Here is a 23,040-nt window from a genome sequence, read left to right as displayed (position 1 = left end):
CCGGAAGCTGAGGGCACCAGGGGGAGGACCGTATACTCTTCCTTCTCTGGGTTTTCTGAATTTTCAGCCAAGCAAATGGGGGCCACTGAGTTGAGGCTCGGCGCGCTTTTCGGCTTCCGTGCAAGAAAGCACTCTCCGTATTTGATTCTAGAATGACAGAAATCCCTGGGAGAGGACTTCCCTGGTGGTCCAGTGGGTAAGACGCCGTGCTCCGAATGCAGGGGACCAGGGTTCAACCCCTGATCAGGGAACTGGAGTCCACATGCCACAACCAAGAGCCCGAATGCCACCACTAACAATTCTGGGTGTGGTGCGGCCAGATAAATAAAAATAAGTATTTTTAAAATCCCTGGGAGACAGTCACCTGCTGTCCAGCATGGTCCATTTGAGAAAACAAAGGCATTAATCCAGTAGAGAAAGGTTTTTATAAATATTGCTAGTCTGAATTTGACATGCTGAGAGAAGATAACTTCAGTGAATGAAATGCTAATTCTGTGTGAGTCACCAAGCGGGAGCCTTTGAGTAACTTACCACGTTAAATACTTGTAAGTGTTTCAATGAGACACTGAGCGTAGAACAGTGTAATTGATGTCTGTGCACTAGGAGGACAGGGTTCACATAAATTAACATTTTGCTGCATGGGATTCAGATGTTTTTTAAGGAAGCAGGACATTTCCAAAACAGTCGGTGGCCCCTTGGTTTCTATTCCTCATCTCCGGTGTCTCTACCCTCGTCGTTTCTTTCTCCCCTCCCAGAGGGGCCTGCCTTGTGAGGCTGGGGACCGTGATTCCCCTGCATGTGTGTGAACGGCCTTGGCTTTGTCCCCCACTGTCTCTGTTTTTGAGATTCCTCCATGCTAGCGCGTGTAGCTATGATCCATCCTTTCAAGCCGCCCCACGGTGTTCATCTTCTTTCACCCCTGTTCTTCTGTTGGTAGGCATTTCCGTGTCCCACAGTGCCTGTGGCAAAAGCTTCTCCAGGGTGTGACGCTAGAGGAGGAGCTGCTGGCTGTGAGGGATGTACCATTCTGGAATTATCAGATGTTGCCCGCATTGTTCCTCAGAGTGACAGCGGCAGTTTATGTTGTCACCAGCATGTTTGATAGATATATTTAAGCTAATTAGCTGATGTATTTAATTTTTGGCCATGATGGGTCTTTGTCGCTGCGTGCGGCGTCTCTCGGGATGCAGTGAACGGGGGCTGCTCTTCACTGCAGTGCGTGGACTCCTCCTCGAGTCTTCTCATTGGCAGGCGGACTCTTAGCCCCTGGACGAAGTTCCGTCACTAGCAGTTTTTTCTTTCTTCCCCACATCCCCCCAGCACGTGGCACTGTCAGACATTTGAATATCTTTATCAGTTACTGAGAGTTAAATTGTACTGCTAATCCCTCTTTACTAGTGGGATTCTGTACTTTTCATGTTTATTATGATTTTCTCTTATGTGAGTTACTTGTTTATAGTGTTTCAGCTCAGTTCAGTCACTCAGTCATGTTTGACTCTTTGTGATCCCACGGACTGCAGCACAGCAGGCCTCCCTGTCCATCACCAACTCCTGGAGCTTGCTCAAATTCATTTTTGTTGAGTCGTTGATGCCATCCAACCATCTCATCCTCTGTCGTCCCCTTCTCCTCCCGCCTTCAATCTTTCCCAGCATCACAGTCTTTTCCAGTGAGTCAGCTATTCAAATCAGGTGGCCAAAGTATTGGAGCTTCAGCATCGGTCCTTCCAATGAATATTCAGGACTGACTTCCTTTAGGATGGACTGGTTGGATCTCCTTGCTGTCCAAGGGACTCTCAAGAGTCTTCTCCAACACCACAGTTCAAAAGCATCAATTCTTTGGTGCTTAGCTTTCTTTTTGGCTCAACTCTCACATCCATACATGACTACTGGAAAAGTCATAGTTTGACTAGATGGACCTTGTTGGTAACATAATATCTCTGCTTTTTAATATGCTGTCTAGGTTGGTCATAGCTTTTCTTCCAAGGAGCAAGTGTCTTTGAATTTCATGGCTATAGTCACCATCTGCAGTGATTTTGGAGCCCAAGAAAATAAAGTCTCTCACTGTTTCCATTGTTCCCCATCTATTTGCCGTGAAGTGATGGGACTGGATGCCATGGTCTTTGTGTTTTGAATGTTGAGTTTTAAGCCAGCTTTTTCACTCTCCTCTTTCACTTTCCTCAAGAGACTCTTTAGTTCCTCTTCACTTTCTGCCATAAGGGTGGTATCATTTGCATATCTGAGGTTATTGATATTTCTCCTGCCCATCTTGATTCCAGCTTGTGCTTCATCCAGCCCAGCATTTCACATAATATACCCTGCATTTAAGTTAAATAAGCAGGGTGACAATATACAGCCTTGACATACTCCTTTCCCGATTTGGAACCAGTCTGTTGTTCTATGTCCAGTTCTAGCTGTTGCTTCATGACCTGCATATATGTTTCTCAAGAGGCAGGTTAGGTGGTCTGGTATTCCCATCGCTTTAAGAATTTTCCACAGTTTATTGTGGTCCAGACAGTCAAAGGCTTTGGCATAGTCAATAAAGCAGAAGTAGATGTTTTTCTGGAACTCTCTTGCTTTTTCGATGATCCAACTGATGTTGGCAATTTGATCTCTGGTTCCTCTCCCTTTTCTAAATCCAGCTTGAACTTCTGGAAGTTCTAGGTTCACGTACTGTTGAAGCCTGGCTTGGAGAATTTTGAGCATTACTTTGCTAGCGTGTGAGATGAGTGCAGTTGTGCGATAGTTTGAGCATTCTTTGACATTACATTTCTTTGGAATTGAAATGAAAGCTGACATTTTCCAGTCCTGTGGCCATCGCTGACTTTTCCAAATTTGCTGGCATATTGAGTGTGGCACTTTCACAGCATCATCTTTCAGGATTTGAAAGAGCTCAGCTGGAATTCCATCACCTCCACTAGCTTTGTTTGTAGTGATGCTTCCTAAGGCCCCCTTGACTTCATATTCCAGGATGTCTGGCTCTAGGTGAGTGATCACACCATCGCGATTATCTGGTTCATTAAGATCTTTTTTTGTATAGTTCTTCTGTGTATTTGTGCCACCTCTTCTTAATATCTTCTGCTTCTATTAGGTCCATAGCATTTCTGTCCTTTATTGTGCCCATAAAGTGTTTGGTCTTCCTCTTTTTTTCTATTAAAATTATTCATGACCCTTATCCAAAATTATCCTAATCTACTTTTAGTTGTATATTTTGGAAGGAGCTCCTACTCTGTGCATAAGCATTTCACTTTGTGTATAACGTTTTAGAGGCTTCCCTGGTGGCTCAGTGGTAAAGAATCTGCCCATCAATGCAGGAGATAGAGGTCCTATCCCTGGGTCGGGAAGATCCCTTGGAGGAGGAAATGGCAACCTACTCCAGCGTTCCTGCCTGGAGAACCCCATGGGCAGAGGAGCCTGGTGGGCTGTAGTCCACAGGGTCGGCCAGATCAGATGCTTGTTAGCAGCTAAACCACAACAACATGATATTTTTTACTTAATAAAGTGTTTTTTAAATAATCTTATTAGCCAGTTATGGTTGGTGCTTTTAAGATTTCTTTCCTTAACTGAGTTCATAGAGATAATTCACCATATTTCTGAAAATTTCTAAAGTTTGGGGCACTCTTAAGTCTTTAATCCACCTAGCTTTTATTTTGGTATGTGTGAGGTAAGAATCTATTTTTTCCTGATATAAATCACCTTCATTTTATCTCATGAGTGGTTTTTGTCTACAATCTTTATTTGTGTGTGTCTGTATTTGGGGACTGTCCATTCTGTTTAATTGGCTTATTTGTCAGTTCTTGCATCATGTGGTCTTAATGGCTGGGTCTGATAACTTGTAAACAGCTCATCTCTATCACTCTCTTGTCTATTTGTGATCCTTTAATCTTCTTATTTAGATTGCATAGCATACCCTGATGGGATTTTCAAATGCACTGGTTTGCAAATTAGTTGGGAACCAGTGACATAGTTTTTTTTCTTTTTAATAGTGAACCATTGCAATCATGAGCATGCTGTATCCCTTCATATATCTGTGTCTTTCATAAACGTTTTACTTCTTATTATAAATCAATAATTTGTAATAAATAAATAACCTGCTAGTATGTATTTTATTTTCTTCTGTATAAGTCCTGAGCTGCTTTGTTAGATTTATTTCTAGGAATCTTGTAGTTTCTATGGCAATTATGAGTAGAATGTTTTTCTATATTTTGATCAATTATAATGGTAAATAGGAATATACTTTGCTTCTAACTGTAGTTTTCTCTTTCTATATTTTGATGGTATGCTTTTCGGTGCATCTAAGTTCATTTTATTGCTTTATTTCCTTGGCACATTGTAGGCTGTTCCTTTACTGTATGGCGTTCCCCTTTTCTCCATGAATTACTATTTAGCTTCCCTCGTGGCTCAGAGGTTAAAGCGTCTGCCTGCAATGTGGGAGACCTGGGTTCGATCCCTGGGTTGGGAAGATCCCCTGGAGAAGGAAATGGCAACCCACTCCAGTATTCTTGCCTGGAGCATCCCATGGACTGAGGAGCCTGGTGGGCTACAATCCACAGGGTCGCAAAGAGTCGGACACGACCGAGTGACTTCACTCACTATATTATTTTGCTTGATTTCTTTTAGTTTGCCTGCAAGATCTTTTTTCTTTTTTATCCTTTTGTTGTTAACCTTTCTGTGTGTGTGTGTGTGTGTGTGTGTGTAAACCTTGAAGAGCTGGATACTGTTCAACAATATCTTGTAGTACTTTAATCTGTAACTTTTCATCGGAGAATTTAACTCATTTATGTTAATATAATAATCAATGCATTTTAAATTATTTCTGATTTTTTGTGAATTGTTTTGTTGGTTTATTACTCTTTTTCTTTGCTTGTTCCTTTTTCCTTTCCTGCTTTGGAATAGATCGATAATGTCTTCTATGATCCCTTTTATCCCATTGCTGGGTCTAAAACTACAAACCATATTTCTATTCCTTTGGTAGTTACCCATCCATTTTTAGGTTAAGTCCTTAACCATGATTTTTTTCTGACATGCTTTACTTTTCACAGCAAGTCTGTGGAATAGATACTGTTTGTTCCTTCCTTCATGTAAATGAAACAAGTGAGGCTCAAAAAGTAAAGCCCATTGCCCAAGATCATATAGCTTATCAGTGGTGTAGCTGGAGTCAAAGGAAGAACTATATGATTTGAAAACCTTTTTTTAAAAAAATCTAACACATTGCTACTTGAAAAATGATTAAGTTTCAGCTAACTAGAATTATCTTTTTTGAACCATCTTTTTTCATAATGTTATCAAGCAAGTTATCAAATTTATCTGCCATAAATTTGCTGTGAAACCTTCAGCTACATACATTCTCTCTCCAAGCCTCAATTTTCCTGTCTGTAAAGTGGCTTGATTGTCCCTAATATTTAGATCACTTGTTAAAAGTGCTTAGAGAGTTCTTTGTTGACAGACATCGAACAGCTTCCGCTAACAGCTCTATGATACACGGTGAGACTGTCGAGGTTGGAATAGAGTTTCCCACAACACTGAACATCGTTTAGACCTATTGGTTAATTATTCACCGGCTTTATCTAAATTTGAATCTGTGTGCTGCAAAATGTAAACTTGCAGAATGACATTTATTTCCCATTAACCTAATGAGTTTGGGGCTTTTTTTTTTTTTCTCCTCCTCTAGCATAGCAATTTATTATGAAGGGGAGGATGACTTGGTCTGAGGTTTTGTTGTGAATGTTGTTTGCAATGATCCCTCTGGAGAGGAGATGGTGCCAGCATTTTCAGTCTTTTTGGCACCGAGGATGGTGTCACCCGGAATGTCCCTGGTGCTGACCTGCCCCGCAGGAGAATGAAAAGCACTTTAGGATGTGTGCAGAGCAGGGGCAGATACAAAAATGAGAAAGGTGCAAAAGCACGCTGCCTGAGTGTAATCACAACCAGGAATCTGGGCTCTAGAGTTTATAAGTCCAGGCTCTGGTGTAACCAGGTACTCTGGCACAGTGGGTAGAGACTTGAGTTCTAATGATGGACTGCCTGGGTTCCGATCCCCGGGTGGACACTTAGGAGCAGTGTGGCCTTGGGCTGATTGTGCCAGTTTTCTTGGCTGCGCCTCCGTTTCCCTGTGCCAATATCTACTGAAGTGCCCCGCACACCTCAGGAGGCGTGGGCTGGCCCCGGAGAGCCTCTCTCACCGTCACCTACCCTGTCTCTCTGCTCTCTGCCCTTGGGCTAACCCCCCAGCACTGCACATTCAGGATGGCTCCCCGGCAGGGCCCTTCCTGCACCTCAGCTCACCAGCTCCTGCTTACCTGAGATTCTCTGCAATCCCATGCCAGCCTGAGCTGGAATACTCCTCTGCGCCTCCATAACACTCTTAAAAAAAAAAAAAAAGAGCAACACATAACCTCTCTCATCATGTATTTTACTAAAATTACCTCTTTGCAGTCAGAGAAACTGGGTTCATATTCCTAACTCTGCCACTCATGAGCTTGGGCAAATGACTTCACTTTTGTTGGAAACGTCAGTTTCATCATCTGTAAAATGGGACTCATAGTACTTCACACCCCATAGATTCACCATGTGGACTCCATGTGTTCAGATATGTTTAGAACAGTGCCTGACACTTAGCAAACCCTCTAAGTATAAGCTATTACCATTTTAATAAAGGCAATAATATTAATGTCACTATATAGAGACTATCATGGCAGTAAAATGTGGTAATATGTGACAAAGGGCCTGGAACCATGAATGCCCAGTGCTCAGCTGCTCGGCTCTATACATCAGCGTTTTAGACTTAACAGAGCAATGTATCTGAGAACTAAGAGGCTGTAGTCTAAGAACCAACTCATTTTTCAAAGAATTCAGAACTGGTGGTAGAATAATAGCCATGCAAAGTCTAGAGGAATACATTCTAGGTCATCAGACAACGCTCATAATCTTTGATATTTGTAAAGCATTAGGCAGCGTACAAAGTGCTTTTTGATTCATTATCACCTCTGATCCCTGTCTTATCTCAACAAGGAGGACAGGGTTTTTTTTTTTGTTTGTTTTTTAATCTCTTCCTTTACAAGTACTCAGGTTCAGAGAGGCGGCATGACTTGGCCTGAATTCCACGTCCAACAAGTGGTGAACCAGGGTTTCAAGCCTGAGTCACCTTGTTCTAAGTTTAAACTATGCTGGGGCATTCTAACACCCTAGGGCTTGGTTGCGCTTGGTGAGGAGGCATAGGTATCCAGGAGTGGAGAAACTGGGTCCCATGGAGGACCAACGTGTGCCCCATTTTCTTTAACCCCCCCAACAGTGCTGCCACGCTCTTTCCTCTGGCCTTCTGCAGAGAACGGGGTTTAGTTTCTTTCAAAGACATTAGTCCCAGTGCTTTTGAAGTCACTCTGCTGTTTCTAGGGGAGACTATGGGCTGTCGAGGTTTCATCAGGCCCCTGTGTGTTTCTTCCTCTCCCTTGGTTTGTCTCAGCCTGTGTCATTGGCCACTGGGAGTTGTCAACGAGTCTAATCCGCCCTCCTGGTACAGAGTCCAGGCTGCGGCTTCTTCAGGGGCCACTTGACTACTGGTCCCTTGGAGGACAGGATCCTGCATGACAGAATGTGCTCACCTCTGGGCAAGTTTCCTCTGCAGAAAATGGCCTGTCCTTTTTTTTTTTTTTTTTTAATTTGTATGACTTTATTTTTATTTTTAAAATACCTATTTTTATTTATTTGGCTGTGCCAGGTCTTCAGTCTTCACTGGGGCATGTGGGATCCATTTCCCTGACCAGGGATCAAACCCGAGGCCACTGCATTGGGAGCGCAGAGTCTCAGCCCCTGGGCCACCAGGGAAGTCCCTGGTCTGTCTTTATGCTAGCAGAAGAGACCAACTCAAGGGACAGAAACGCATCTTTTAGACCTTGCAGTGGAGAAGGCAATGGCACCCCACTCCGGTACTCTTGCCTGGAAAACCCCATGGATGGAGGAGCCTGGTAGGCTGCAGTCCATGGGATCGCGAAGAGTTGGACATGGCTGAGCGACTTCACTTTCACTTTTCACTTTCATGCATTGGAGAAGGAAATGGCAACCCACTCCAGTGTTCTTGCCTGGAGAATCCCAGGGATGGCGGAGCCTGGTGGGCTGCCGTCTATGGGGTTGCACAGAGTCGGACACGACTGAAGCGACTTAGCAGCAGCAGCAGACCTTGAAGAGCAGCACAGCTGTTTCTAATGCCATTTACTGATGTGTGACATACACACACAGACGCACACCTCACCCCACCTGTATAGTGCATGGAATTTTCATTGGCTCATAAAGCCAGCACCCAGATTAGTACCACTCATAACCCCGCTGGCAGTGCCCCTCCTATCTCTGCCCCTCGGGGGTAACTGCTGTCCTGACTTCTATCAGCAGAGGGCCTCACCTGACATGCTGGCTCTCACAAGGTGATGCTTTGGTGCACATTGTGAGCCAGGGTGACTTGGAGCATTTCGGGGTGTGAGCACAGCTACGGCAGCAGCTGAGACTGTTGTGCCTTTCCTGTGAGTCGTGCTCTCGGCTAAGCACCTAATTCCCACAGCAGCCCTGTGTGGTTGCTTCCACTCCTGTTTCTCAGGTGAGAAGCCTGAGGCTTGGGAAGGAGAAAGGTCTTGTCCATGGTCCAAAGTATGTGGTGGAGGCAGGATCTGAACTCAGGGAGCCTGGTTCCAGAGAACTTGGACCCTGGCCACTGCTTGGCCATCTAAGCTCATAGGAACTTTCCCTTGGCTTCCAGATCGGCCATCGGGACTTTGACGTGGAGAAGCGTCTTCGGAGGGACCTCAGGAGGACTCACGCGCTGTTGTCAGACGTGCAGCTCCTGCTGGGGGCCATGGAGGACGGCAAGACGTCGGTCAGCAAGGAGGAGCTGGAGAAAGTGCAGAGCCAGGTGGGCGTCGTGGGCCTCTCAGAGCTGGGTGGGGAGGGTACTGCAGCCGGCAGGGGGACAGTGGTTCTCCTGCCCAGATGTGGACGCGGCCACAGCCCTGACCTCTGACTTTCACACACCTGTGGAGAGGTGGGGGGCATGGGGGGCTGGGTGGGTCATGTAGACGTGATACATGAGGACAGGGATTTATAAGTGAGTGGGGAGCCTGTTCCCTTCTTTATGGCTGAAGCAAATGAGTTTTGAGGCCTTGGGCAGATCAGGGCCCTGGGCGGAATGGTGAGCGCAGCACGTCTCTGTGCCTGTGTGTGTCTGTGTCTGCCTGCGTGTGCGCATGCGTGGTGACCAGCAGAGCTGGGTGTGAAACAGATAGCACTGATAATGCAGTCCTACATGAGTATCGTCATCTCCATTCACAGGTGGGGGGACGGGGTGGCAGAGGGGGGATGTGACCCATTGAGTCTCACAGCTAGACGATGCAGAATCGGAATTTAAACCCAGATTTCCAGACCCCACCATCCCTGGCTGCCTCAGAGGAGCACTGGCAGCGGATGGGAGGTGAGGCCAGGAGGGAGCCGACCACCTCAGGAGACGTGATGGGCGTGGACTGTCCTAAAAGTTACCGCTTAAAGTCCCCTGTCCTGGGCAAGCCCCCAGTCCCAGAGAAACCGGGACAGTCGGTCAGTCATTTTCTTTATGGCTGTGGCAGAACATTAGAATCACCTGTGCTTGAACGTGTCCTCCTCCCTCGATCCTTGTGGTATCCCTGGGGGAGGGCGAGTGGTATTGTGCCCACTTTACAGATGGGAAGACTCTGCCTAGAGGTGGGAAGCAGTGCACCCAATGTAACACCTCAGGAGGGTGGCAGGGTTGGAGTTCAGATCCAGGGCTCGTGAGTCCAGGTGCAGAATCTGGGCGCTCTTTTGCCTCGCTTCTCCCTGCCTGTGTGACCGACCAGGCAGATGGAGGAGCCGAGCCGCCTCCGTCAGGCGGGCAGGATATCCGCGCACCAGCCGTCTCTCAGGCACCTCAGGTCCATGCAGCCCTTGGCAGAGGGCCCTGTGTTCAGCCCGTCTTCCATCAGAATATTCCTGATGCCATCCAAGCCCTCCTCACCCCAGAGGTGAATGTTCTTGAAAAGGAGCCTCGGTGGTTTTGTTGCTTCTCCTTTTCTGATTTTCTTTTTTTTAAGTGTTCATGAGAAATCTCCCTCTGCAGGGTTAAAATGTGTGTTCTTGGAAAATAGTGGTATTTAATGAAGGCGCCTTGTGCTGAATCAAAGAGCTTCATTCTTCTGAAAGTCCTTCTTCCCTGTCTCTGCGTCCGGCTCCTATCAAAGGGAATTCACAGCCTTGGCTTTCTGTGGCCGTTGTCATGGAAATCGCTATAAGGATGGGACTGCGCGGACCAGAGGTCGGGGTACAGTTGCTTTGGCTCCCAGCACACGTGTCCTGGATGCTGGAGTCAGAGCTAATCAAATAAAGCAGCGATGACACTGGGCACTGCTGGCTCTCCTCTCCCAGGTACGGGAGTTGTCCTTTACCTGAAGGCTCCGGGGACAGGCAGGGAGCACGGGCGGGAGGGGAGGAGAGAGCTAAGCTTGCTGCATCGTCGGTGCTGGGGATGGTGCTGAACTGTTCCTTTCATCCCTTCACTCAGTATTTATGCAGCATCCCCCGGGTGCCCGGCGACGTGCTAGCTGTAAGTGCATCACGGTTAGCAAGAGAGGCGCGGTCCTCTCCTCCTGCAGCTGGCGTCTGATGGGAAAGAGGGCCGCAAACAATGATGCTAATAAGCAGAGGCATCCCACCCCTTATCCAGGTAGTAAAGGGAACAAGCAGAGTTACCGTCAGTAATAGAGGGAACAGGGAATCGTGCAGGGTCTCGTTTAGCTTGGATGGGCCAGCCAGCCTCCCCTGGGAGGAGAAGCAGGCAGCGGCCATAACGTGTGGGGCCCAGAAGGTTTGGATTCTGTTCCAGCGGTGATGAGAAGTCGTTGGGGCATCCTGAGCGGGGCGTGACACAGTCTGATTCACGCCTCTGTGTGGGGAGTGGATTGAGGAGGGCTGAGTGGGTGCCGTTAGGCTAGTGTATCCCTCTGGGCTGGATGAAATGGTCTCTGGGGTTAAATGGAGACAGCAAGTGGAGGCACACTGGGGGCTAGTTTGAAGCTGATGGGACTGGTGGGTCAGGTGGCAATGAGAAGTGTATTTATTTAGATCATCTTCACCAGAACCCTGGGAGGTGAAGATTTCTGTTTTTGAGCCATTTCACTAACTAGGAAACAGGTTCTGAGAGGCTGAGTGACTTACCCAAGGGCACACAGCAATCTATATCTCAGTGCTGCCAGTTCTGTACCATGATGTTAGCGTTTTTCTAGCACCTACCATGTATAGGCTTTTCCTTGGAATTTCAGAGTCCCCAGACTTGGCTGCACATCACGTAACAAGCGTTGTTTAAAAATCACAGATTTCTAGATCCCCCTTCCTCCTTTGTTTCCCTTTGTTGAGACCCAGCATCTACGTTTATAATAGTCGGCATGACGGAATTCTGATGCTGGTCTTAGGACCACCATTTGGGAAACATGGGTTCTGTTTATCCTTCAAAACACCCTTTCAAGTCCCATGGCACAGGCCCATTTTGCAGATGAGAAGACTGATGGTGAGATTATATTAGTGTGACAGAGCCTAGTTCAACCAGTTTTAAAATCCGTTGAATGTTGAGTAAGGGGAAGTGGTTCCAGCACTTGTTAGTTTGTGACCTTCACTGTGTGCCAAGACTTCCGTGAGCTCTTCTCCTAAATCAGAGCATTGTCATCTCCTGGTGGCCCAGGCATGTATGTGTGTGGGGGGCTGGGGGGCCAGTGATGAGGTGCTGCCAGGACAGGTTTGAAGAGCTTGAACACCCTCCAAAGCCTCTACGGCTCGCTAACCTTGGTGCCGGGTAACCTAGAGAAAGGTTTTCTCTCAGGGCAGATATGAGGGAATGCGTTTGAAAGCACCTCTCAGCGAGCAAACTGTGTACATTCAGTGAGTGCTGATGCGGTGTCCACTCTGGGATGATTTGAGGCCAGGCGGTGGGGATAAGGAAGTGCCCTTCTCAACAGGGGCTCCTGGTCCAGGGAGAGGCTGGCCTCAGAGGAGACTGTTGCCAGCAGGGTGACAAGATCTTTACTGGGGGAATGTTGCTGTTTAGTCACTAAGTCATGTCTGACTCTTCTGCGACCCCCTGGGCTGCAGCCCACCAGGCTCCACTGTCCGTGGGATTCTCCAGGCGAGAATACTGAAGTGGGTCACCATGCCCCCATCCAGGGGATCTTCCCCACCCAGGGATCGAACCCACGTCTCCTGCATTGGCAGGCGGTTCTTTACCACCGAGCCACCAGGTTAGCCCCTGGGGAAGTGTTGGGGGGTTAGCTAATTTCACTGTGGGAGAGGGGCTCGTGGCTTCAGCTGTCGTCTTAAAGATGGAAGTGACTGGCCGGCTGAGTAAGGCGCATGTGGGTGTTCTGGGAGGAAGCACCAGCGCGTCCAAGAGCAGAGGCAGGCGGCGAGATGGAGCATGCTCAGTTGCTCATTGTATCGCTGGTGTATAGTGTCCCCAAGGTAAGGGCAGAGAGGATAATGCCGCTCTGTGAGGCTGGCATCAGCCTGTGAATGGCAGACCCCTGGCTGCAGAGTTTGGGCCTTATCCCAAAGGTGATGGGAGCTACAGAGCAGGCAAGAGTGCAGTCAGAAGTGCTTGCGAAAAGCGGCAGGCTTCAAGGCCAGCAGAGGCAGTGACGTGTGGCACGCCCTGCCCAGCCAGAGGCGTGGGAGGGTCTTCCTGGAGTAGTGGGCCCCCACCTTGTTGGCACCAGGGACTGGTTTCGTGGAAGGCAATCTTTCTAGGGACCAGGCTGGGATGGTTTCATGATGGTTCAAGCGCGTTTCACTTCCTGTGCACTTTCTTTCTGTTCTTTTTACATCAGCTCCACCTCAGATCATCAGGCGTTAGACCCCAGACGTTGAGGACCTCTGCCTTAGAGCATCTTCCAGGGCCCCTGGGTTCTTCCCATGTGGACAAGCAGCCCCTCTGCCCCTCGTCCCACCTTCTAGAATCCTGAGAAAATTGTCTCTTTCTACCCAGTCTCCCTCCATTGGAAGACTTGGTGCTGTCTGAGTTAACACTTGAGGCTTAAGACCCTGTGATAAAACATGGAAGACGCACACCTCGTGAGTTCTAATCCCACCTCTGCTGTTTGACTAGTTAGTTGTACGATTCTGAGTAAGTCACCCTGCCTTTCAGAGGTTCCTTGTTCTTACTGAGTAAAAACGGTCATGATGTTCCCAGCTTCTGGGCTGGGAGAAAGCACGCTAGACCCTGGATTGGAAGGAATTCCCTAAACTGAAACCTGTCAGGCAGTGATTTTTAAACACAGGGCTGCCCACTGGCTCCTCCACCCCCCGACCCCCCACCCAGAGTTGCCTGGTGGGAGACTTTGGATCCGGGCTGGGATTTTACGCGACCTGGTGGAACAGGTAGACAAGGCAATGTGTGGGGTGGGTCTAATGACACACGTTCTTTAGGAGCAATTGCTAATTAATTCCCAGGGAATGTTTCCACTGGAAACAAACTAATCTGGAGACAGAAGCAATCCCAGCCACCAAGATATATAATTGAGATAATCGCTATGCATAAATAACATCTGTGAGCAGCAGATGCCGGCACCTGGCTCCCAGGAGGAAGTGGAGGATGCTCTCTGCTCCAGGCAGCGGCTGCCTTTTTTAAAAAAAAATTCATGCCTTTGACCTTTGCCTCCTCCGGAAAGGAAATATGTCATTTGTGTTTTTTTTTCTTTTGGTTAAACGGAAAAGAGTTTGCCCCGAGCTCTTCAGTTGTTTACTTAATTCCTGCCGGGGGCTGTCTTCCCTCTTCCTGCTGAGGACAAAGCTGTCGCCAGGCCTCAGCCATTGGGCCCCCTGCAGAGCTCTGGCACCCCGCCCCTGCCCACCTGCCCCCTTCTCAGCCCACACCACCTGCGTGTCTCATTGGGCATTCTCTCATCTGCCGGCCTCCCGTCTTGCGCAAACAATCTTTCTGCCACCTGATCTTTGAGGAGAGATTTTTTAAACTACAAATACCATCTGGTTCTTTGCATTTGGGATCCGTCCGAGGCACAATCCACCTCCCTCAATTTGACCTTTAAAGATGCACAGTGCAGAACTTTCCAGGTGGTCCAGTGGTAAAGGATCCACCTGCAAATGCAGGGGGCATGGGTTTGATCCCTGGTCCGGGAAGATCTCACATCCCACGGGGATCCCACGTGCAACTAAGCCCTCGGGTAGGCCCATTGGGCCTGGTGCGTCTTCCACACAGTGGACTCCCAGTGGTTCCCACCAGAGCACAGAAGACTGAGGGTCCCCTGTGCCCTTAACCGAGATGGTGGTCCTCGGGCATCACCCGCGCTTCCACAAGACATTGAAAATAACTAATGGACTCTCGGAGGGTCATCCCATTGGAGTCTTTAGTGTGAGCAGACACTTTGGGAGCATGTCTCTCCAGCCCGGAACCATGGAACAGGTGGTTTGTTAGTGGTTCTGGATGTTTTATTTGAAGATACTTTCTTAAAGATTATGTTGGAGTGAATTGATTCAATATTAGCATAACCTCCTATCAGAGAGAGATAAAGACAAATTGTAATTGGTTAAAAACATGGTTATCAGCGGCCTGTTCACCCCACAAATATTGACACTTCCAAGGCTGTGATGAAGTGGGAAGAGGCTGGTTTCATGGCAGACGGGGACTGCCATCTATGCTTAGCCCTCGAAGCATAGATGAACTGTTCAGCTGTGGGGGGCCAGCCCCTCAGAGACCCTGGCCCCCCCCTGGGGCCATCGCTACCATGGGAACGCAGACACCGATGGCAGACATCCATGGTTTACACTCCGCCAGTCATGGGGCCCAGCGCTGAGAGGTCATGACCTAACTCTGTGCCCCCAGCCCACTTCAGTGTAGCGAGTCCCTCGAGGAGAGGGACCTGTCCTCTGGCGCCAGAGCTCTGCACGTGAGCAAGGCCTCACCGGGTGGCGGAGTCCCCACAGGAAGCAGCCAGCATTCAGTAGTCCCTTCTCTGTAGCAGGAAGCTCAGCATATGAGAACCCCACCCAAAGTCACAGAGTTTGGGGGGCAACTGGGATGCATTTTATTTATTTATTTATGTATTATGTGTGTATTGGTCATGCCGCACAGCACATGGGATCTCAGTTCCCTGACCAGAGATCCAACCTGAGCCCCCTGCCTTGGAAGCCTGGAGTCTTAACCACTGGACCACCAGGAAGGTCCCTAGGATGTACTTTAAATAATGTATCTTGAAAGAATTTCCAGTGTACCAAAGAATTATAAGGATAGTTCAAAGGATTCCTTTAAATCCTTCACCTAGATTCCTCAATTTTTAAATTTTTGCCATGTTCGCGGTATCGTTTTCTCACTAAATTACATCCTCTGAATTATCTGAAAACGAGTTACAAACAGGCGATCTCTTTACCCTTATCAAAATTGGAAATTTTAGCATGGATATTCTAACCCAGGGGTCAGCGAACTCAGGCTCACAGGCCAAGTCCAGCCCCTGCTGCCTGATTTTTCGTTTTCGTTTTGTTTTGCTTTGTTCTTTTATTACAGCCTGAGAGCTGAGAGAGGTTTGGTTTTAAATGGCCACATTTAAAGTTAGATAAGTACCTGCATTTATCCTTCCATTTTGCCTCTAGGCCTGCAGAGCCTAAAATACTTTCCAGCTTGCACTTGAAGGAAAACTTTGCTGACCCCTTATACTATCTGCTGACTATTCTGATTTTACCTGTTGTTTTACTCACATTCCTTGTAGCCATTTTTCTCCCTGTTCAGGATCCAGCCTAGACTACGTCACGGTTGCGTTCAGTCTTGTGACACTGTCCATAGAGCCTCTGTCTTTGTATTTTATGACGCTAGAATTTTGGAAGAGTTCAGGCCAGTTGTGTGGTAGAAACTTCCTCCACCTGGGTGACCTAGAATTGGAAGCCGTGTTTTTCATTTCAAAGCTGCTTGGATTTGTGTGGGTCTGAGGGTGTTCCTGGGACACGAGACTTCTGATCTTAAAACCAAAAATGTTCCAGGCAGACAGGGATGAACTGGTCACCCTAGAGCCAGAGCTTCAAGTCCTAAGTAATTCTGGGGAAGATAAAAGGGCCCTCCCTCTGGGCTCTCCCTAAGACCTTTTGTTCTCAAAAGGTTCCCGCAGGTTTAAGGGAGAGGCCGATGAGCCAGATGCTGATTTAAGAGCCATTTCTTGGTTCATCATCTGCTCCTGCGGCTCCTGACCTGTGTTCCCACCCTCCGCCTGTTCCCATTCCGCACCCCCGCCTCCCCGCCAACCCCGTCTCGCTGTCCTTGGTCCACTGATGCAGATGAGACTGGCTGAGGACACTGCGCATGGTCACTGGGTCCTTCTCCTTGCTGGTTTCTAACTGCATCACAGTTTAGCCCCTTTGCTGTTGATGGGCATGTAAGTCATCTAGACTTAGAGCCATCACGAATGGCCGGGCAGTGGGTGGCCTCGGGAGGGGGTGTCCGGGGCTCCTATAGCCACACGAGGCAGTGGGCAGCTCGGGGCAGACAGCAGCCCCGCTGAATGGGGCTGATTTAGCAATGCGCTGAGCTTGTCTCGCAGCCTCGCTCCCTCGGCGCATGGGTGTGCAGTCCCTGCCGCAAGGCCCAGTGACCCTTCAGAGCCCCTGTCCAGTGGGAAGACAGACGTGGAGGTGCTCAGATGCTATGCTATTTAGGGGAGCTGGAATATCACTAAAAGGGGGGCATGAATGGATGGGGGCAGGGAGGACCTTTTTTGAGTATTTTATCCTGCTTTTTCAAGTTTGTATTTTTTTTCTCTCTCTCTCTTTGGAGTGTGTTACAAATCCATCATCCCCAGAGGGAAGGCAGGAAGGAAATTCTTGAAGTCTGTTCAGTCATGTAGGACCTGTGCCGTCCTTTGGTCCTGTAATACAAAATTAGAAAGGGCCCCTAAACTCTCAAACAGACTTCAAGCAAGTAAAAGGAGACCGGCTTTACTCAGCAGGTGGTAAACACATGACACGGGGCTTACAAGGAAAAGCTGTGCGTTTAAAAGCGACCTCAGGTCGCTTCCTGGCTCCAGTCATCATTTAATAGCTGTGTGACCTTGACAGGTTAACTGGAATATCACAAAGGCTCTCTGAGCCTCAGTTTCCTCGTCGGTAAAATGAAGACAAGAGTCAGTATGTGTTGCAAATTAACAGACACGTGGTCAGCATCCACAGAGAGCAGATACTATTATTGCCCTACTTGTCATGATGATTGTTACTACTCTGAGATGAGGATGGTGGAAACAGTAAATCCTCAGAGGGCATTTCAGTGCGTCGATAAATGATAGTCCTCTAGCACAATGTAAGGAACGCCATAGAACGTTTAGAATGTGCCCAAGTGATTGGAGATCAAGGACACAGAGGAACCACCATACGGTCTTAGGAAATTTCCCTGGAGGCCGCTGTCATCCAGCTTCTGAGCTGGACAGACCATCGGTGGACCTGACCTGATATTTTTAGTATTTTTAGTATTTTTTCTCTATCAGGGCTGTCTGTAGTTTGAGATGTTGGTGACTGCCTCCAGGGAAAAGCTTCCTACTAAAGGGTAACTCTTCTGGGCGTGCTGCTGGGCCGCCATGGGCCAGGGTGTGTTGAGATTAGCCCGCCAAAGCCACCATTTCTTAGAACACTTCCCATGGCATTTGCTCTGCGGTATTTTTAAATCCTCTGAGTTGTTCAGTCAGACCCAGAAATCCAGGTTCTGACCACTCTGCTGAAATATCAGAATTTTTCCTCTTTCCCTAGCTCATTCTGTGTGTCAAGCCAACTCGTCTCGTAGCTTAATAAGTCCAAAGCAAACATTTTACCTCGGGTATTTAGAGCGGGCAGATGGCGTCACACGGGAAAGCAATGCTATTCATCGGTTTGTAGTTAATGCCTGTGTGCTGGGAATCTCAATCGCCCTCCCTCCCACTGAATGAGAGGGGTGGGTGTTGGAGAGAGAATGCCTGAGACAGACTCCGCAGCAGAGAAAGGCTATGTGCAGAGGGGGCTGGTGGTGGCCCAGAAACAGCATGGTTTTTTTTTTCTTCAGCTTGGGTTGAGAGTCTCACGGACTTGACTCTGACCTTGGGCAAGTCACTCCCCTGCCCAGGCTGATTTCTCCCCTGCATGGCTGTGGTGGGCTACAGTCGTGATAAACCTCAAGGCCTGCACGGTGTCTGATGTGGTTGGTGTCGAAAAAATCTCATCCTGTCTTCATCTCCCCACTGAATAATAGTGAAGGGGGACTGTCTACACACAGAATAGTAAATACACGGCTGTTACGCTGTCACAGGGTTTCGGAGGGAGCTACTTGGATCCAACTTTGGGCACAAGCAGCAAATACTGTCACCCAGGTTCCAGATGTTTACTCTGTGGCTGACTCTGCGTATGTATTAGCTCTTCTGACTCCCTCACTCACCTGGTATCTGGGTTCCAGGGAACAACAGCACAGCTCACAGTTCATTAAGCAGAAAAAGGGATGTGACGGGCTGAAATATCTGAAAGGTTCTGAGGCTACGACTGCCTTCAGGCTTGGCTAGGTCTAAGTGCTCCAGTCATGACATCAAGAACGCATCTCGTGCCTCAGCATCTTGAGGTCACCTTTTATTCTTAGGCAGGGGCAGGACGGACACTCCAGGCTTACATCCTGTATCAGAAGAAGCTGTGTCTATAGTCACAGCCAGAATCCTGGTGTCAGTCTTGCTATTGTCCCACAACTAACCCCTGAGGCCAAAGAAGGCGGTGCTCTAACTGGCAAGTCTGAGTCTTGAGCTTCTCCTCTGGGCTTGAGGGAGGGGTGTCAGCCCCATCACAGACATCTGAGGGATGGACATTCTTTGCAGAGAAGACGGGGGTGCTGTGATCCGAAGAGAAGAGAGTAGGCGTGTGCAGTCACATCGCCAGATTCCCGTTCCGGAGCCTGTGTGGGGGGGACTGCTGTTACAGAGGAGTGCAGCTCACCAGCGGCTCGGGCGTGAGAGGAGATGAGCCTCATCCAGTGTGGGAGCGCTCTGGGTGCCTGGGGGCTGCCGAGCACGCAGGGGAGGAGTCTTAGCCCCTGGGAACCTGGTGTCTGGGCTGCCTGACGGCTAAATCGCTTCTCCGCCCCACCCGTCATTTCCCCAGAAACAGCAGCGAGAGTGGCGGCTGACCCGAGCCGAGAGTGTTGCTGTCAGGGTTAAGGGAGTGAACGCGGAGCTACGCCTGGCACAGAGCGAGGGCTCGGACGCCTCCCCCACGTGCTCAGCAGCCCCCCAGGCCGCTGTGGCGCTCCCATCCTGGGTGCCGTTGGCCTCCTCTCGCCCTCGAGAGCTCAGGCTTCCAGGGCCTGCAGGGTCCTCCCACACTGTCTAGGAGTCAGGACCTCGCCGCACCCGCCCAGGCCGGGGCCGCGGCCCCCTGCGTTCCTGCACATGGTGGCCACTGGTCGCAGTCTCCTGGCTCAGCGGCTGGGGAGGAATGGATGCCCTGCCTTGTGCAGGTGCTGGGACGGGTGGCTGATCCAGCAAGTGGATGATGGGGTGACTGGACTGCCCTAGGGGAAGAGGAGCTTCTGGCCATTACAAGCATTGTGGTGCTCTGTGCCCATGTACTCTGCACATTATTGTATTGATGATGCAAGAAGCAAGACTTGAGAGGAGAGAAACCGTGAGCTTGTAGGGAGATCAACTGGAAAATCAATCAGTCGGCTGTTTCGCTGAGAGCCTGCTGTGGGTCCCGCCCCCACCCCAGGTCTAGAGGGGGTGGAAATCCTGGGGGCCTTTTCTCCGCCAGCCCTCCCCACCATGGTGGGGTCCTGCCTGGAACCCGGGAAGGCTTATCCACGGGGACGGGTGGTGACTTGGAGCTGATGGGTGTGCTGGCTGCTGCCCCCGGGACGCTCGTTGCCATCGTGACTGTGGGGCTGGCGGTGGGACTCCGGCAACCTTCCAGGGGAGTCGCTGGTCTCTGACCGCTCCACCTGGACCTCCCCCCTTCCCCCGGGAAGATACCTTCAGAGCGGCGGTGGCCACGTTGCAAGCCCGAGGGATCTGATCTCAGCCCTGCCGTGACTTCCTCCCGACTTCATAAAAACATCAGTCACGCAGCCTCAATATGGAAATAACGTGCAGTGAGTTATTCTTCCACTACGTCATCCATAATGGAAAATCAGCCCGAGATGGCCCTGTATTTCTTCCCGCTCCCTAAAGTGTAATAAATTGAAATTTTTAAAGCTCGGCATTAACACAGCTCGTCAGCAGCATCCCTGGGCCTTCCCCGGGGGAGTCCGTGAGCTGGGGTAATTTCCGGTGTTGCCCATCCAGACCCAGTGAAACCTGGGCCTGCTTGACTTGCTTGCCTCTGGGGCCAGCACCCTCCCTCCAGCCATCCCAGTCTTCCAGGAAGCCTAAAAGCCTTCCCTGGGATTGTGGTCCAGGCCCTGCCTCACTGGCCCCATGACCATGACACCCTGGCCTCTCTGGCACTCTCTTCGCCTCTAAAAAGGGGTTGGAAAGTCCTCACTTCTCAGGCTAGTCAGTGATGAAAGTGAAAGTGAAAGTTGCTCAGTCCTGTCCAACTGTTGGCAACCCCATGGACTATACAATCCATGGAATTCTCCAGGCCAGAACACTGGAATGGGTAGCCTTTCCCTTCTTCAGGGGATCTTCCCAACCCAGGGATCGAACCTGGGTCTCCCGCATTGCAGGAGATTTCTTTACCAGCTGAGCCACTAGGGAGGCCGAGAATACTGGAGTGAGTGGCCTTTCCCTTCTCCAGCGAATCTTACCAACCCAGGAATCAAACTGGGGTCTTGCGCATTGCAGGCAGATTCTTTACCACCTGAGTTATCAGGGAAGCCCAGTGATGAAAGAGACCACAGCAATCTCCACCATTCCTGTTTGGGCATTGCCTCAGCGCCAGGCGCTGTGCTAAGCACACTTGGGTTTTCACTGATTTATTCTGCACTGGTCCTGGAATGTGACCAGCCCCATGCTATAGATGAGGAAGCTGAGGCGCGGTGTGCTCAGTGACTGGCTGAAAGGCGGACGGTCCAGGTCTGACCCCACCCACGGTGCACCTGGCGCCTAGAGGGGCCAGCATGGCTTGGTTTCCTGCCGCTTCCCTTTGGTGTGAACTCTTTCCTCCCAGGAAGGCTCTGGTCTCAATGTGTTTCCTCAGTGGACTCAGAATCCGAGTTCTGTCGATTCTCCCTGATCTGTCTCCCTGTCATTCTACAGCCCCACCTGGCTCAGGTCACGTGACAGGACTGAGTGGGTTCCGTGGTCACAGCAACCCCCTGGGCTGTATTCTCTGCAGTTGGAGTGCTCTCTTTATTTTAATCCATCCTGCTCTTTTCAGAGTGTGGCTTTCCATAAGGGGCAGCAGAGTACAATGGTTAAGGGCTTGGGCTCTGGGGTTGGACCAACCAGGTTTCCCTGCTGCTGGCCGTGTGCCTGGAAGCGAGCCACTTCTCCCCCATGAACCTCTGTTTCCTCCAAGGTCAGCTGGTCCTCACAGCGACACCTTGTCTCCTAGGGACCTCGTGGGGTGTTGAGAAGCCAGGCAGATAGAGGCCAGGTACCGGACACCGTCCCCAGGCAACAGTAGCAGGTGTGCCCACTGATGCCTGAACCATCAGGAGCCAGATAGTCCCCTCTCCAGCCTGACAGGAGCTGAGACCAACGCCTGCAGCCCCATGCGCTGCCCGCGTGCCACCTCTGCCCCTCTGCCTGGGGATGGAGGAGCTGTCTCTTGCCCGGCTTGCTCCAGGGAGCCTGCGGAAAGGAAGGAGCATGTCAGATATGTGTGCATGCTCAGTGGATAAGTCGTGTCCGACTCTTTGCGACCCCGTGGACTGTGGCCTGCCGGGCTCCTCTGTCCATGGGATTCTCCAGGCAAGAATACTGGAGTGGGTTGCCATTACCTTCCCCAGGATATCTTCCCTACCCAGGGATCGAACCTGTGTCTCCTGCATTGGCAGGTGGATTCTCTATCACTGAGCCACCAGGGGACAGAAAATACAGCCTTCCCTCTGTGGGGTTCTGAGGGCCAGTGGCAGCATGTTGATGAAACCCTCCTTCAGTCAAAGGCGGGGCTCAGCAGATGGGAACTGCGTCGTCTGTGGGCTCCACTTACAACGACTCTCCCTTGCTTCCTGGACCTGAGCCGAGCGACTCGGCCTGGCAGGGCCCCTGCCGGACACCTCCTTCCACTGCTAGTTATCTGACATCATCTCCCATGCTGGCCCATCTGCTCCTGCCTGCCCGTTTCTTTTGTTCCTTGTACACCGTCCTGTGTAGACCCTTCCATTTCTCCCCACTTCCTTTCTGATTGAAGCACTCCACCAACCTCTTCCTGAAGGACTACAGCAGCATCCTCTCTGGCTGCCCTGTTGCTGATTTTGTCCACAAAAGTGCATCCTCCCATGGCAGCCAGAGGGAGATCATGCTGCCTTCCGTAGAGAGTGCGGCTTTCCTGCAGACTGAAACAAACCTGAGCGTGGCACCCTGGCTCACTCCTCAGCATCGCCGCCTCCTGGCCCTCCCTGTGAGGCTGGCCAGCTATCGGTTCAGTTCAGTTCAGTCACTTAGTTGTGTCTGACTTTACAACCCCATGGACTGCAGCATGCCAGGCTTCCCTGTCCATCACCAACTCCCAGAGTTTACTCAAACTCATGTCCATCGCGTTGATGATGCCATCCAACCATCTCATCCTCTGTTGTCCCCTCCCGCCTTTAATCTTTCCCAGCATCAGGGTCTTTTCCAGTGAGTCGGTTCTTCGCATCAGGTGGCCAGAGTATTGGAGTTTCAGCTTCAGCATCAGTCCTTCCAATGAACACCCAGGACTGATCTCCTTTAGGATGGACTGGTTGGATCTCCCTTCAGTCCAAGGGACTCTCAAGGGTCTTCTCCAACACCACAGTTCAAAAGCATCAATTCTTTGGTGCTCAGCTTTCTTTATAGGCCAACTCTCACATCCATACATGACTACTGGAAAAACCATAGCTTTGACTAGACGGACTTTTGTTGGTATGACCAGCCATACTGG

At 49.9% G+C, this 23,040-nt stretch overlaps 1 protein-coding gene across 4 annotated transcripts in view; it reads left to right on the top strand.

Annotated features, from left to right (window-relative positions):
* MYO18B (myosin XVIIIB) overlaps window positions 1-23,040 on the top strand; it is a 239,338-nt gene that overhangs the window by 140,071 nt on the left and 76,227 nt on the right. For all 4 annotated transcript variants that reach the window (XM_018061067.1, XM_018061070.1, XM_018061069.1 and 1 more), the window contains exon 34: window positions 8,744-8,896. In XM_018061067.1, the coding sequence (XP_017916556.1) occupies window positions 8,744-8,896 (153 nt within the window). The remainder of the gene's footprint in view (window positions 1-8,743; window positions 8,897-23,040) is intronic.

This window comes from Capra hircus, chromosome 17 (assembly GCF_001704415.2).
Source record: "Capra hircus breed San Clemente chromosome 17, ASM170441v1, whole genome shotgun sequence".
In the NCBI taxonomy this organism is placed as follows: domain Eukaryota; kingdom Metazoa; phylum Chordata; class Mammalia; order Artiodactyla; family Bovidae; genus Capra; species Capra hircus.
This window is presented reverse-complemented; position numbering and strand designations above follow the sequence as displayed.